This window comes from Aplidium turbinatum, chromosome 8, assembly GCF_918807975.1.
Source record: "Aplidium turbinatum chromosome 8, kaAplTurb1.1, whole genome shotgun sequence".
NCBI lineage: Eukaryota > Metazoa > Chordata > Ascidiacea > Aplousobranchia > Polyclinidae > Aplidium > Aplidium turbinatum.
The window spans coordinates 9,202,787-9,219,314 of record NC_137479.1 but is presented as its reverse complement, the minus strand read 5'-3'; the positions used below and the strand labels follow the sequence as shown (position 1 = coordinate 9,219,314).

The 16,528-nt window shown below is 39.8% G+C and overlaps 1 protein-coding gene across 3 annotated transcripts in view; it reads left to right on the top strand.

The window, feature by feature from the left end:
• Window positions 1-16,528, top strand: part of LOC145775679 (heparanase-like) — a 79,822-nt gene that overhangs the window by 49,343 nt on the left and 13,951 nt on the right. Inside the window, exon 1 of one of the 3 annotated variants that reach the window (XM_082587019.1) lies at window positions 3,414-3,523. The exons of 1 other annotated variant lie outside the window; for it this stretch is intronic. Coding sequence is in view for 1 of the 2 variants with exons in the window: in XM_082587017.1 (XP_082443143.1) it covers window positions 14,456-14,530 (75 nt within the window). In the remaining variant the exon portion in view is untranslated. Of the gene's footprint in view, window positions 1-3,413; window positions 3,524-14,435; window positions 14,531-16,528 lie in introns of those variants that run through there. One more of the 3 variants, XM_082587017.1, reaches the window with a different exon arrangement.

Sequence of the window (16,528 nt, the reverse complement as noted above, 5' to 3'; positions counted from 1 at the left end):
TAACAAGTAGAAAGAGAGTGTGCGTACTTACGGAACGGTTCGACCGGGTCTTGTGGAGAAGACTTGGCCGGCCATCCTTCATGAATGAAACGCATTACCGTGGAAATGATAGGATCTTTAGAAGATTCTTTACGCAGTGAGGCGGCATTTGGGGTCTGGACCTGCAAATCCAAAGCATCGATAGCACAGACGATATCAATGTCATCCGCACTTTCCTCTTTATCGAAGACTTTATCCCCTCCTGCTGGTAAGCGACTCAAAGCATCAGCGTTTTGATGATCCTTCGTCTTCCTGTACTCAATAGTGTATGTAAATTGCGACAAAAAGAGTACCCAACGAGCCAAACGATTTGCTGCCAAAGAAGGTGTCGATTTGGTCGGGCCAAAAAGACTAAGCAATGGTTTATGATCTGTGACCAAAAGGAATGATCTACCAAAAAGATATTGATAGAATTTCTTTAGCGCAAAAATTATCGACAAAGCCTCTTTCTGAATTTGACTATAGTTTCTCTGCGAAGCTGTTAATATCTTTGAAACGTTTGCTATAGGCCGTTCTGTGCCATCTGAGTAACGGTGAAACAAAGTAGCACCAAAGAAAAAAAAAAAATAATAATAAAAAAAATAACAAACAAAATAAAAAAAGAAACAAAGTTTCACGTACAACGACATTGAGCACTCCGCAAAGACTTTTTAAGTTAAAACAGGAACTCAATTGCAGCAATTATGGGATTTATGTAGCAACATGTTTACTTTGCCATGAACAATATGTTGGACAAACGGTTAATAAATTTTCGGTTCGCTGGTCAGGCCATCGTGCAACTTGGAACACTTTCGATTTTTCTTCTAATAATGACAGGGCTGCGTTATTAAAACATTTTGCTGTATTTCATGATCTAAGTACTGAACCACAACTTTCCCAATGCTACAATGTCACATTTGTTGAACAACCCAATATTGATAATCTAGATGCTTGTGAAGATAAATGGATACATAGGATACATGCCAAAATAAATATCCAAAAATTAATTCTGCCACAAGTTTAATTTTTTGACGCTCCACTACATTTTTGGTATTTTTTCAATATTTTACTGCCTTATTATTCACTGCCGTCTTTGCCTACTCTTTTTTTTCCACAACGCTACATTTTGTGTTTTCCAAGACGCTCCATTTAATTATTATTTATCGCTGTACTTAGTTTGTTTATCACTGCCTTTGACTGCCGTGTTCCGCATAGGCTATAGGCTACTTTATTTTCTTTGCCGTAATTTGTTACAACGCTACATTTGCAGGCTTTGCTCATCGCTCTTTCATCAATTCTAGTTTATATTTGATACGTAATTCACTTTACTGCCGGCTTGGTTTAGTTTTCATTCAGCATTTTTTCAATATTTACGCTTATGCTTTTTCAATTTTTTACGCTCATGTTTTGACATTATTACGTCACTGTAATGTTGTTTAAAACATTACTTGTAGGTTAGAAACCAAATCAATAGCTTTTTTTCCCTAAAGTCTGAACCTTAATTCATTTAATTAGTTTTTATTCATTTTTCCAGTTAGTTCTTCCCACTTTTGATTTACTTGTAGGTTTTAACTGCCCTTTATCAGAACTGACGATGCACTGAATAAGTGCGAAATATATTTTCTGTAACATCTACTGACTACTGATCCCTGTTACCTTAGCAATTGAGGTTTTAGCTTTCTAGATATGGAACAGGGATCGTTTCAGAATAAGACTAGGTCAGAAAGCGAGGCAGACTCCGACGCAGCTCAGCATCAGCCAAGAGCAGTTAGCTACTAACCTCATCAGTAGAAAGATAATGCTTCAGCTGAACAAAAGAGTTTTCCTCTTGTTTTCCCCATCTCCAAGGAATGTCCTTTTTCGTGAGATGGTATAGTGGTTCTGCTACAGTAGAAGTGTTCAACGGTAGAAACTTCGAGTAAAATTGTAAGGAACCTAAAAATGAACGAAGAGAAGATACGTCAGTGGGGGCAGACATCTCCAGTACGGCGTTTACCTTGGGACCTTTGGAGATGCCCTGCCTGGACAAAATGTGTCCGAGATACTCTACCTGAGGTTGTGCAAACTTACACTTGTCTTTCCTACACCTCAGGCCTTTTGAGTGAAGTCGATCGAGGAGCCGTCTAAGATTCTGGAGATGCTCCTCAGCAGTAGTGCCACTGACAAGAATGTCGTCTAGGTAGACTGCGACCCCTGGAAGGTCGGCTGTAAGGTCGTCCATGATCTTCTGAAAATAACCTGGAGCAGAAGATATGCCAAAAGGTAAAACATTTTGTAAAAGTACGCCACGGTGAGTGCTTAATGCGAGTCGTTTTCGACTGTCAGGACCAAGTCGAATCTGATTGTAGGCATCAGCCAAGTCTATCTTGCTGAAACCGTACCCACCACCCGACTTTTGCATTAAGTCTTCTGGTAAGGGTAACGGGTGACGATGGGTCTCCAGGGAAGGGTTCACCGTGACTGAATAATCGCCACATATGCGTAACTTGGCCTTCGCTTCTGAAGAGTTTGAAGGCTTACGGACTGGAACAACCGGTGTGCCCCAATCGCAAAACTGAACTGGTGTCCATACACCACGAGCAATGCCCGAATCATAGGCTTGTGCTAAGTCCTCTTTTAGCGCGAAAGGTAGCCTACAGGCCTAGGTTTTAGAAAAACAGGTTTAGCATCAGACTTAAAATCTATGTCTAGTTCATAATCTCGTAAGCACCCGAGTTCAGGCTTAAAAACATCTTTGAACTCGTCACATAAGAGGGAGCATGCTTTCTCCAGACTCTTATCAGGCTTATCGTATGACTGGATACTCTGTAAAGTAGAATAGTTAGACAGAAGGAATTTATCGATAGAAATTCCTAAAGACGAGATTGCATCACGACCTAGCAAGTTTAGTCCCTTGACTGTCGTGACTACAAAAGGAATATTATCTGACCTTCCCGTGGAAGGACAAGTTACCTGGGCCGTGAAAGAACCCGTGATTGGTACTAGATGCTTGGTAGCAGATTGGAACTGCGACACTGGTGCTTGCAATTGAGGTGCGCCTACCCGAGTCCAGACGTCGTTGGAAAGGAAATTTCCATTTGTAGCAGTGTCCAGTTCTAAGTGTGTGGTTACCGAATTAATGGAGATCGGTACTTCCAACTTTGAATTTCGAGGTTTTCTGCAAGAACTAGAAAGCATGTTAATTTCCTCGATACAATTTACTTTAGAAGGTTTGAACTGTCTAGCTTTCTTTCGACAAACACTCTGTAAGTGTCCCGTAATATTGCAGAAATGGCAAGTGGCTTTCTTAAACCTACAGTCATTGGCGTTATGGTTGGAATTACCACAACAATAGCATTCTTTATTTTTAGAAGTAAAGAAAGTACCTGTAAGTTGCCTAGTTTTTGGAGGTTTGCTGATGGTCCTTACTTTCGCAACTGGTGCTGGTGGAGTGCCGTAAACAGTTTCTTTGGCCACCTTGGCTGCCTCTTCGGTTTCTGATGCAACCTCCACTGCACGTTTGAAAGTAAGTTCATCAGCTCTGATTTTGAATAACGCCTTAAGCACAGCCTCGTTACCTATTGAACAAATAAAACGAGTACGTAAAGCTTCGTCCAATGGATTTGAAATGGACGAGAAGTCACAGGTGGCAGCTGCCTGGCGTATGCGGATGGCTAGTTCTTGAGCTGTTTCACAGGGCTTGCGCTTCATTTCGCTCCAGAAACGGAATCGCTCCCTCATGATGAAGCGTTTTGGGTCGAATTGTTGAGCCATGTAATTTGTAATTTCCGTCATGGTGAGATCGTTGACTTCTTTTGGGTTTGTTTCCTGCGCAGCCAAATTTGTTAACATTTTGTAGATTGTAGGTGATTGATTGGTGAGAAAAACCTGCGGCATTTTGTCTTGTGCGACTGAATGTGCTGCTACAAAGGTGTTAAACCTCTTCCAATAGTCTGCCCACAGTTTAGTGATGGCATCGAACGTTACGAACTTAGGTAAAGATACCTGTTGTTGTATTGTTGTTGGTTGTGGTCTTGAAGTTTGGGCTCGTAGTTGTTCAAGGTGGCGCTTTTCTTGGTTGGCAATTTGATCTTGATGACGTTGTTCTTGTTCTCGTTGACGTTCTTCTTGTCTGGCAATTTGTTCCTTCGTCTGGCGTTCTTGGTTGGCAATTTGTTGTTGCTGGATTTCGATCAGCTTCTCCATGTTTCTAAAATCCTGTAGAAATTCTGTAAAGATCCTGCCGACGACGTCAGTTAAATGTCTATTGTATTTCCAGACGTTTAATATAAAATAAACAATAATAATTGTAGCGATAGCCAACCAAGTGAGAAAACCATTTACCTCTTGTTACTTACTGACTTATGTGCACAAAAACAACTCAATATATATCAAGAAAGAAACGCAAAACAATCAACTAAGGAACGTGGTACAGAACGCTCAATTGATTACACGCGCAGTGCGGTGGTAATCAATTCCAACGTCTGCACCAGAAAACGCTGAACTGTGATTATGTAGTGACGCTGGTCACGAGTTACATATATTCAACGTAAATAAAATGACAACTATAACAAACACTTACATCTATGACCTGCCTGACACCATCTCCAGGAAGTAGCCTATGCTTACGCAGACAACCTGGCTCTCCTACATCCAGCCGGAGATTGGCAGTCAATGGAGAGGAACCTAAGCCAGCACATGTCAACTATATTAAGATATCTCCAGAAATGGAAGCTACAGCTCAGCAAAGCAAAGACAGTGTCGGCGGCCTTCCATCTAAACAACAAGGAAGCAAAACGTGAGATCAACATTACCACCGATGACGAACGCTTGCCATACTGCGCCGAACCCACCTACCTTGGCGTAACCCTGGACAGGTCACTCACGTAACGACGACACCGGGAGTCACTGCGCAAAAAACTATCTGCGCGCGTTGCACTTTTGAAGCGGCTGGCGGGTTCCGGCTGGGGAGCTGACGCGAAAACCCTTTGCACAGCTACCTTGACCCTCGTCCATTCTACCGCCGAGTACTGCGCACCAGTGTGGTGCCGCAGCTCTCACACCCGCCACATTGACACTGCTATCAACGACGCACTAGGCACTGTGACTGGATGCCTGCGTCCCACTCCAGCAGAATGCCTTCCCATCCTTGCAGGCATCCAACCTGCTGAGCTTCGCTGTAAAGGAGCCATAATTTCCCTTGCTCGTCGCGCACTGGACCCCGACCACCTCCTCCACAGTACATTCCAGCGCCTACTTGGAGAACAGCAGCGACTGAAATCAAGACGCCCATTTGTGCCTGCCGCACGACAGCTTCTGAACACACTTTCATTTCGACAGCTTTCATTCAAAAATGCATGATGTGCTGCGCCTTCTGAAAGGTAAAAGCAAAAATGCGAGACACTGGTACGGGCCAAACCGCAATGCTTACACCAGTGTTGTACGTTGACGCCGTCAATTTGACGGCGTCATTTGACGGCGTCAACTTTTTGTTGACGCTGAGGCTAGCGCCGTCAGTTTATTTTTGAGTTGACGAAAGTGATAGCGTCGTCAATTATTTTGCCGATTTTAAGCGTCAATCGCTATGCGTCATTTTTTGTATTCATGGAAAATTGGCGTCATTTGACGGCGTCAACTTTTTGTTGACGCTGAGGCTAGCGCCGTCAGTTTATTTTTGAGTTGACGAAAGTGATAGCGTCGTCAATTATTTTGCCGATTTTAAGCGTCAATCGCTATGCGTCATTTTTTGTATTCATGGAAAATCTCGTTTCACAATAAGCGTTTCACAATGTATTCTGGCCAGCGCGACTCATCCGAATTACCCGACTTTGTGTTGGTTGGAATACCTACCTGGAATAGCCTACAAGCGGAAGAAGTTCGCCAAATGGTCGTCGTCGTCTGAGCTTCTGGGGCCGAGGGTCTATCCTTTTACCACCCCAGATTCACGATGTTCCCGGACTACACTGGAAGACTGCTAGAGAGCAGCCAGTCTTTAGTTTCATCATCCATGACGCGTAGACCTTCCACTCCGTTAGGTGGCTTGAAGATGGTACAGTCATTGATGATGTGGTCTGCGGTCTGTTCCTCGGCACCACATTCACAGGAGGAGGAAGAAGCCATTCTCCATTGGTGCATGGTTGAGCGGAAAAGCCCGACGCCCGTACGGAGACGGTTGAGGTGCACCCATGCCTGTCTTTGTAGTGTCAGACCGATGGGGCGTGTGTCGGCGTCGGGGATGAATGAATGGAGTCTGGTGGTGCTTGACCTCCATTCAGAATTCCATTTATGGTCCACCCAAGTAGCCGCAGAGATGTCTTGTTTATCAGCTTCGTTAATCAGAAGCCGAGCGGCTGGCACGAATGGGTGTCTTGATTTCAGTCGGCGGGGGTGCCCGTTTGGGAAGGCAGAGATCTTGTGGTGGAGAAGATGGTTAGGCTTCAGTGCTTGTCGACCGAGGGACAGAGTGGCTTCTTCGCGACGAAGCTCAGCAGGTTGGATGCCAGCGAGAATGGGGAGATTGTCCAATGGTGTGGGACGCAGGCATCCGGTCACTGTGCGCAGGGTGCTGTTTATGGAAGATGACGAGTGCCCGGTTGGTATGAGCAAGCTGCTCCACGACTTTGGTCTTGCTTGTTGTGTAGCCTTCTATGTTGAGCTGCAGAATGGTGGGGCGTCTGAACTTATCAATTGCCCCTTGCAGCTGTGCCGTCCAGGTGGAGGCTCTTTGTTGACAAATTTCGTTTCTCATCTGGTTGAAAGCAGATGATACTCACAGGATGGGGCACTATCACGATTTCTTTCTATCTCTTACCAGGAAAAAGACTTGGAAAGGTTCAATGACGTAGTTTAATGGGTTATAACCGAAAAGCAGTCAATTAAATTCACGGATAGTTCTACTGGTGAAATGATATATAAAAACGCTTGAAGGACTCCAACGAATGGTTCACCACTTCCAGCAATTAACCAAAGTAACAGTAAACAGCAATAGATTCCAATACTTGCGACTATTGATCGAGTTTAACGTAATCCACTCACAGCTTCTCATACGATTCTAATTTCAATCAGAAATTATATTAGCATCAACTTTGCTTTTTTCGTATTCAATACTTCAACTCTTGATCAACAATAATCTTTGCTTCTATTACCAACTGCTACTATTACAGCAATGATCTCTCATAACCAACTCATCATAATAATCAACTCATCATAATAATCAACTCATCATAATAATCGACTCAATCATAATAAATAATGCAAATTACACCACTATTTATAAAAGGTTTGTTCCGTCTAGTAACTTCGAAAAGGTAACGTAATGTCACATTGTTCTGTCAAGTTGCATTAATGTAAACAAGCAGAAGCTCAAAGAAGTTTAAAGAAGGTCACGTAGGGTAGAAGATTCTTACATAATAAATATTTCGCAATCGGACATCTACGGGTAAACATCCTTATGACGTCATGACAAACGACGCTCAGAAATTATAAAAAACAACAGAACATTCCAGATTTGCATGCTTACAGACGATTCTGGAAATGCGTTACATAATACAGATTTCTCATTCAAAGGTTACTTCAGGTCAATACCCGATAATAACACATCGCTCAAAATTCCATAATGAAAACAGCACATTCTGTCAAGACGCAAAGCAGCCCGACGCGAGGCCTTGCACATTGATTGCGACATGCACGAGGAGCCATTTGTCGTCCATCCGCCAAATGGTGATTACTCATATCGTGATCAGTATCGAGAACGAGGGACCAGAGAGAGAAAGCGAAAAATCAATGAATGTCATCGCGCTGGTTGAAGGTACTTTATTTCAAGAGCTCTATGCCCTTAAAAAGAGCGATGTTGGTGCAGTGGACCTCGTTAAAAGATTTATATATGTTAAGCCATCACAGCACGCTTGGAACAGTGATACCTTTCCGAGTAAATGTTTTCAAGACTTGTTTTTGAAATACAACACACCAATACCTTTCAGCGCTGCTGTGGAACGCATGTTCTCACTTGGAAAGGACATTATGCGTCCCAAACTTGCAGATTGTCAGACAAATGTAGCCTACGTTTTGAAATGCTTGTGTTTCTACAAAGCAATAACTAAGCTTTATAAGCTAAAGCAGCTATTACAATACAGTCTCAAAACATAAAACCTGCTCTTTATTTATAGCTATTATTAGTCTAAACTTGGTTGAAATACTTCCGTTTAGAGAAACCCTGGCTAAAATAACGCTAGAAATTAGCGCTGACGCCGTCAATTTCTTTAAGAGCTTACGCAGTGACTTTACGCCGTAAAATTTTTAGGCAATTCGCGCTGACGCCGTCAATTTATTTCATTGACGCGTACAACACTGGCCTACACACAGTGCACAGGTGGTAAAAACACTCGTTAGGATTCTTTCGGCTTGCTTTAATGATGAGCCGAACCAGTGCCCTTTAATCATGAGTTTTTTTGTGCGCAAGGTCAAACGCAGGTTTTATGACAAAGCTTTGGTAGAGAGTTTGCTTTGTTGAACCATAAACAGACAATTCAATCCAATTTATTTTCTTTGTCAGAATGCAGAGGAAATGATATTGTGAAAAAAAATACAGTAACAAAACCAACAAAAGGTGGCAAAACCTTAATGGTTTAAGCAGTGATGTACGCGCATACAAAAAATATTGACGCCATCAGCATAAACGCAATCGTTCGAAAAGCCATACGCCGTATGCGTCAACGTAACTTGTAAAAAAGAGTTGGCGGCGTCAGCGCATACACAAGGGTAAACTCATTTTGTTTGCTAGGTGCCAAACATTCACTCGGTATAAACCACTCGAAACAAGCAAGTTTTATTTTGAATTTTCACGAAGAAACACAAGCATCTGAAACAAAGTGTTCATCGGACATTTTGCTGCGTTTTGGTTCCAATATGTCTTTGCCAATTGAAAACATTCTTTCAACTGCAGCGCTGGAAGGTAGGCTATTGGCGTGTTGTAGCGATAAACATTTCACAGTTGATAAAAAAAAAATGCAAACAACAGCTAAGACATTAAAAAGTATACGTTGACGCTATAGGCTACGCTAATAATACCGCAAAAACTTTACGGCGTAGCCTCAAGCGACAACTATCCAAGAAATGTGGCCGTAAGCGTTAGCGTAAACAAAAAGTCTACGCCGCAAGTCTACGGCGTAGAATTTGCGGCGTATAGGCTACGTATATCTCTGGGTTTAAGACGTGCATGAAAAGATCAAATTCTATGGTAGCTTATATGCAGGGCCGGGTTAAGGGTACTGTAGCGTAGGCCTAAGGCTGTTTACTAGAGAAGGGTCTAATTTTACAAACCAAGCTACTAAAAGTAATAAAAATACATACATGAAAAATTGGAATTATTTACTGCAAACTAATATAAACATAACAGAAAAAATGGCTAATGATGGCCATAATTGGTTTTGGAAACAAACACAATTTTATTGGCAAATTTGAAGCAGATGGAAAAGATTTTGGAAGGAAAAAAATGGATAGTAGGTACCTATGGTAATACTTTATCTTATGACACTATAAACCAGGGGTTTTTCAAACTTTTTTCCATCGCGACCCCCTCAGAGCAATCAATGTAGTTTCGCGCCCCCCACCCCATAAAAGTATTCAACAAAAGCACATTTAATGCAAAATTTAACCAAACTTAATTCATGCCGACATCCAGTTATGTTTAGTTTTGCTGTTCCAACGTAAACTTCCGAAACGAAAAACGTTTTTTGCGATGTTATCACGGCTTTTATTACATTTCCTTCGATTGTTATTTCCATTTTCTATCAAGCTTAGCTAGATAATAGGAGAAAAAATAATGAGAATAATCTACGTTTTCGCACTTTCACCGTTTAATTTATTGCAATCTTTTATAGATTTATTTAAATCAATTTCAGTGAGATGGTTGGTGCTGTGTATTTTTAAGTATTAAGTTTGTCAATGCGTGCACCTGTTGCTGAAAGAACTTTTAAACAAAATAATTGACACTAATTTTTTTCAATGCTATTGAAAACTATACTGAGAAATCTATATTTTGAAAGAATTCTGTATAATTTTTCTTTTTTACAATAGCGTTGTTACTGGTTAACTTTAGCCTGCACAAAACAACGTAGGTACAAAAACTTGGTGAAAAATATCGAATGCTTTCCAATAGTTGAAGCCTTTGCAACGTCTGACTCTGAAAGCTTAAACCAGTGGTTCCCAACCTTTTTTATCCAGTGGACCCTTTTTGTCGATATTCAAATTTAAATTCCCCCCTCCTATAAATTTAGTTTGTTAAAAACTTGTTTACATTAATATTGTAATCTAAGTCTTGGAAAATAAACTAAACTTTCACTAGTAATAAGCTTTTTAGCCTGTAAGCCTAATATCCCTTTTCATACGGTACTAAAATAATTTAATTAATGAACAACGTTGCTGAAAGGTATTTTATTCAAAGAATACATTTAAAAGTTATGAGTCATTGCATTTAATAGTCTGTGGGAAGCTTATGATTTTTCGTTTCGATAACTCATGAATGCTGGAAGAGTATTGGAAAGAGCACAAAGAATATCATTCTCCACGTTTAATCTGTTTCTAATTTTTGTTTTCATTTGCAAGAGTTGTAAAACCTGATTTGCATAGATAAGTAGAAGCAAATGGAAAGATACTTCTCTGCCACTTTGGAATAGGAATTACACATTAATGGCCCAAATCCAGTGATTGATTTTTCTCTGAATAAGTCTCTTGCAAGAATCCGTTTGAGTTCTAAAAATTCATCCTGCAATTTATCGGGAAGTTTTTCCATCAACAATGGGAATGAGTTTCGTATTAAATCAAGAGCATCATCATAAATTCCAGAAAATTATCGAATGGATTCCAGTTCCAATGCTGCTGTGAGATGTTGCAAAATCAATTCTTTTTCAACTCTGGAAGAACTTGTTCTTTGCCGTCAACAACCAGCACCGATGATAATTCATTAAACATAGTAACATGTTCAATTGTTCATTCTAACTTTTCTCTTTCAATTATCAAGCTTGCTGGTGAAAGCTTCCAAAGCATCTTTAAATAATGCTGTGCAGTACTGGCATCTTCTCTTGGAAGGGCCACTCAAGCCAGGGTGGTCGAAAGGTAGAGGCCAGACAAAACGTAGTCCCCTCGCGACCAGGACAGCAGAGCCTTCTATAGTACCTTAAGACAACCTTCTAATGACAGTGACATAAATCAATTAGCCTACTCTCTTCCAACCTGCCTTGAGCCAGAAGGAAGCAGTAACCTACAGTTTGTAAATTCACATGGTATCAATATGTCAATGACTCATAGATAGGCCTACAGATAACCCATGTTGATGCGCAATCTGCTTTGAACGGAGATGGCGATTGAATAAACACCATATATTGGTGTTTTTCCCTTGCATTTTCAGATTTACTTTATCCAATGGACTAAACATATGAACCAAATAAGCAAGAAATCTAATCCATCTGTCATCATTCAGCAATGAAACAAATTCCAATTTTATTTAAAGGTCAAAAAATAATTTAAACTCGTCTCTGAGCTCAAACACTCGCTTGGTTACGTTTCCTTTTGAAAGCAATCGAGTATTTAAATGAAAAACAAGTAGGCCTACGGTCTGCATCCATGTCAGTGCACTGCACAGTGGCTTGAATAATCTGGAGTTAATCTAATAATAATTTCCTCCTTAATGCTCTAGTCTTGGCCAACTTACTAGGCTTAAAAAGGTTTACAATCCTATAGCCAAATTCCCCCTTGAAAATTGTAAAATTCCCCCCTAGTGGCTAATTCCCCCCCGGTTGGGAACCACTGGCTTAAACGATATAATAACCTCATGTAGAGGAATGGTCAATAGCAAAAAAAACACAGTTTTTAATCTTTTCTGGCAAAAAAGAATTGAAAACAATACACTGGAATTTCAAGCGCCTCGCGAACCTCTTAAAAACGGCTCCCGACCCCCAGGTTGAAAAGCCCTGCTCTAAACTCATTTTCGGTAAAAGTGGAGCCTACGTGGTTTTGGAAATGGGCTCTTTATATGTATTGACTCAACTCAGTCATTCGTTTTTGAACAAAAACTGTACTGTACTACTGGCACTGGATCTGTATCACTATCAGATTACAAAATTGAGGGCCGACTTGTTCCAGGGCCTAAGGCTATAGCCTTATTAGCCTAATGGTTAATCCGGCCATGCCTACAGTATATGCATAGATAAATATAGTTAGGCACGGCCACCAAACCTGATACTAACAAGTAGATGAATTAGTTAAGAATCAGTCGTTTCCTCATTTCTGAAACAACTGGAGCGCCAATTGTTGAAGGATTGAGAACACGACTGAACGTAACAACATCACAAGAACAAACTAATACACACACACACATTAAAAAACTAGGACTAGGCTATTTACAGATTTCATACAGAAATAAAGTGTTTGTAGCAATGATATTAAGTAACCTATAGATAGCAGAATAAATACACAACATGGTACCTAGCTCATTATCCTACGAAGATAAAATAGTTAATAAAGCTTTGTTTTTTAAATTAATTTCATGCACATGTATGAGCATAAGAAACATGATGATATAGCAGCATTTGATTGTTTCAGGTTGATATCCCAATAACCCACGTCATTAATCTTTCCCAAGTCTCTTTCCTGGTAAGAAGTAGAAAAAATCATGACAGACATTGAGAATGCAACCTTTTTGGCGGGCTGTAGCCAACGTTTTTCGTTGGAAAGAATGTTGCAGCAGTTCATTTCCAAAGTATTGTTTCCTGTTCTTATGTAGCTAGGCTATAATTCAATTTGGAATTCTGCAAGCTCAAACTCACCAATAAGTAGCCTAAAGGTTTCCAAACCATATTATAGCCTTATTGCAAGAAAAGAAAAGCTAGCAGTAGTTAGTGTTTCCGCTATGTTGCAAAAAAGAGAATATTGTTACCACTTCTTTCATAGTGCACATACGTTTGTTCTTTTCAGTACAGTAGCTTACCGGTACGTAAACATATGCCAGATTTCATTCCCTTGGCTTTGATGTATTGCAGCGTACTGGGTAGGCTAAATTGTTATTTTATGACGTCAATATAACAGGTTTATGCAGTGCTGTATTAGTGTATTCGTAAAAAAAGCACAGGGTATAGGCTACTGTCAGATTTGTTAAAAGGATAAATAATACACAACTTGCGAAATACTAATCTTTATTCTACCATAACATGAATTATCAACATCAAAATTGGACGAGAGGTACAAAATTGTTTATTTTTGGAAATCCAGAGGGTATACTATAGTTGCTCGAAAAAGCAGAGAGTAGGCTATATGTACTGCGTATACCGCCGTATACCCTCGAATACAGCACTGGGTTTATGGCAGAAAATAGGCTTGTAGCCTACAAACCATTGTTTACGAGCTCTATGCTTTTTTTTTCGCGCAAAGCTCAGAGTTCAAGATGGATACCATGCTGCTCTTTGTGTTTTTATCTACGGCTCGTTTCCGTATTTAACTATCATTTTATTTAGACTATTAGTCTACAACTGCTATTGTGTCTTGTATCTCTGTAGGCTATTTCATGCTCTTGATGAGATGTGATGATGATTTTATTTATAAGCTGAAGAGCAGCTGGTGTAAGCAAATACAGCAGAAAATCACAAGAAAATAAATAATGGGATAAGGTGCAGAATGGCTGTAAAGTTTTAAGCTCGCATGCAGCAGTTTGACTTACTTTGCAAACTAGCATTGATCAGTAACAGTACAAAACTATTAGCTACCGTGTGTAGACGCAGCTACAAAGAAATAAGTTATTAGCCGGTTTTCAAAATACCCCTGAATGGACACATAAATAAACAAACGAAAAGGAGACGGTATTGCGACTATCGAAAATTAGTATTTCTAGTATAAAAGCTGCTGATCGAGACCTACTTGAAAAGTTGCAAATAAAAACTGCTAGCTTGCAACTTTAAGCATTAGAACTGCTTTGGGAATCAAAAAAGATTTTAATCGTTTATAAAACTCAGATACTGCTTTTACGAAGAATTATCGAGAAGTGTCATCAAAATAAAGAAATGCTTATTACCTTTATAGCCTATGCCTGCCATGCGTCAAATCGGAAATGTAGTCTACACGCACTTACATGAAAAATCATGTCAAAAAACTATTTTGGAATTTAATTCTGGCAGTTTCAGATAACCTAGTGGTAGGCTAGTAGCCATGGGACTACTCAGCTAACTGAGCTTTTATTATCGATGACGTTTTCATAGCAGGCAAATTATATATGAAATAACCGTAGCCTACTTTAGATTTATATTGCTTGCGCCAAAAATAATTGATTTTATAAACTGTGTGATTTGTTAGAATTTTAAGTTAGCTTTTTTTTCACATTACTTGAGCAACTGCGCTACTAACGTGTAATAGCTTTAGCTAGGCTACTAATTATCTGCACATTTCCTTGGGTCAGCAGTGCTTGTAGGCTATTATGTATTTGGAAAGCTTGTATCTTGCAGTTGGTATCGCGTTTTTGAAGCAGGTTATTGTTGTTCATGGATCAAAGGTAAGTCCTAGGACAGTGATGATTGAAAACTTTTTTTTAATGCAAATAAAAACGCAGCTAAAATTAATATGTCTAGCATTCTGCTGCAGGCTTAGTTACTCAGTTACTAACGTCAAGGGCGCTGTGAGATTAATTTGGGAAACGTATCAATGAGAGCAAGCACAACATTTCTAAAGAAAACAACAGAATTTTAAAGATCGTGCGTTGTTCTATTTGTTCCATAAACCATGGCCACCTTGAAAGAGTTTGGGCTCGTGTCCAAAAGCTCCCCAAAGTCATTTGTCAATGGTGCTGAGTGGCGTTGTCTGTATATAACGAACTGAAAACAGATAGCCTACTTTTTTTTAAAGATAATTGTTTGTATTACAGAAAAATTACCTTAATGATGATAAAGATTTCTGCAAACCCTGTGACTGCCTTTTACCTTTGTTCATATACACCGCTTCGACCATGCATGTTGTGATGTATTTTGAACTGCAGTCTGGTCGAAGTCCTGCTTACAGTAGTTGCTTACGTTATTTGTGTGTGTATGTGTCTTTGGTAGTTATAAACAGATAAAACCAAGCAACCACACGGCATTTAACATAATATATTAAACTGAACATAAACTCTTTGGTAGTTCTGTCGCAGTGCTTGCCTGCTGGTTTCATTCTATTGAATGCGTGAATTCAAGAAGTGCCCAATTCCTACAAAGGTGTTTTAGAGATAAATGCGTTTTACTTATTTTGGCTATTTACTTTTGAGGAAAAATTTCGATAATTATCATATGCTTTATAATAGATATGCTGTTAAGTAGTAGCCTATTATGCCTGAAAATTTTACTCAGTGAAAATTTTGTGGAAAAAGTTGAAGCTCAATTGCTGGAATTTGGCCTTTTCTAAAATCAACGGAAATATTGAGAAGGATGTTTTCATGTTTAAAGTGCCTCTAACAGAAAAATAAATTCGCTAAATTTAGCTAAGATACCAAAGAGATGACACTAACAAACTTCCCTGACCAGCAAATCGTAAAAAATATCAACAGGCTACTAAGTTACACGCTTATAAACTTTCGTTCACTTTCGGCGAATCCGGCACTCATTCAATTGCGAAAATAAAAACGGCAACACTACTGTGACGTCACCATGGGTGGGAAGGATACTTTCTTTCTCTGTGGTGAGTTGGCAAGGTATAGTACGACTACTGCAAAACGTCAATGTGTGGGGCTCTGTTGGTCTAAAGAATGTGCAAAATGAGAATTACCGAAATGAAAAAGTCAACTTATTATTATTATCAGGTTTAGATCAAATAGGTTGAGTTTATATTCATCAAACAACATCTCAATTCAATTGAAATTGCAGTTTTTCTAAACTCTTGTAGGGCTACAATTTTGCTAATTTTTTATTTGTCATAATCTGGCTATAGCCATTTGCAGTGTAGCAGCAGTATCTCACAAACAGTACCTTAAGTTATGGTTGACGTAATGCCTACAAATTGCTGTTTATGTGACAGTGTCGTGACAAAGACGTGTGCTATCTTTTCGCGCTTTCAAACAAAACACGGTGCTGAGAAGAAAATAGTCAAAGTTTTCTTCAAGTGTTCGAAAGTGGGATGGGCCTACAAAACTAGTCATATATGTTCCCTTCACTTCACTGGATATGATTTTGCTAACACCACCAACCCGATTTGGATCTTCCCAGCAATGAGTGGCGTGCTGGGAACTCTAGGTGGTGCGTTTGCCACAAGCAGGGGCGCCCGAACGATTTTTGACTGGGGGGCAAGATTACGAAAAAAGGGCACTTTTTTTTACTAAAAGGCAATTTTTTTTTTCAAGGTTTAAGATAAGATTTAGCAGTAATGCTACTGTAATCTATCAGCTCACTATGTATTGAGTAATAATAGCCTACAGTGTCCGGTATACAAAGAAGGGCATCATGCTATATGTTATAATGATGTAACCTACTGTCAAGCCTTAAAGCAGCCTGCGGCCATGGCCGCTAAGTAGTGCTTAAATGACCAC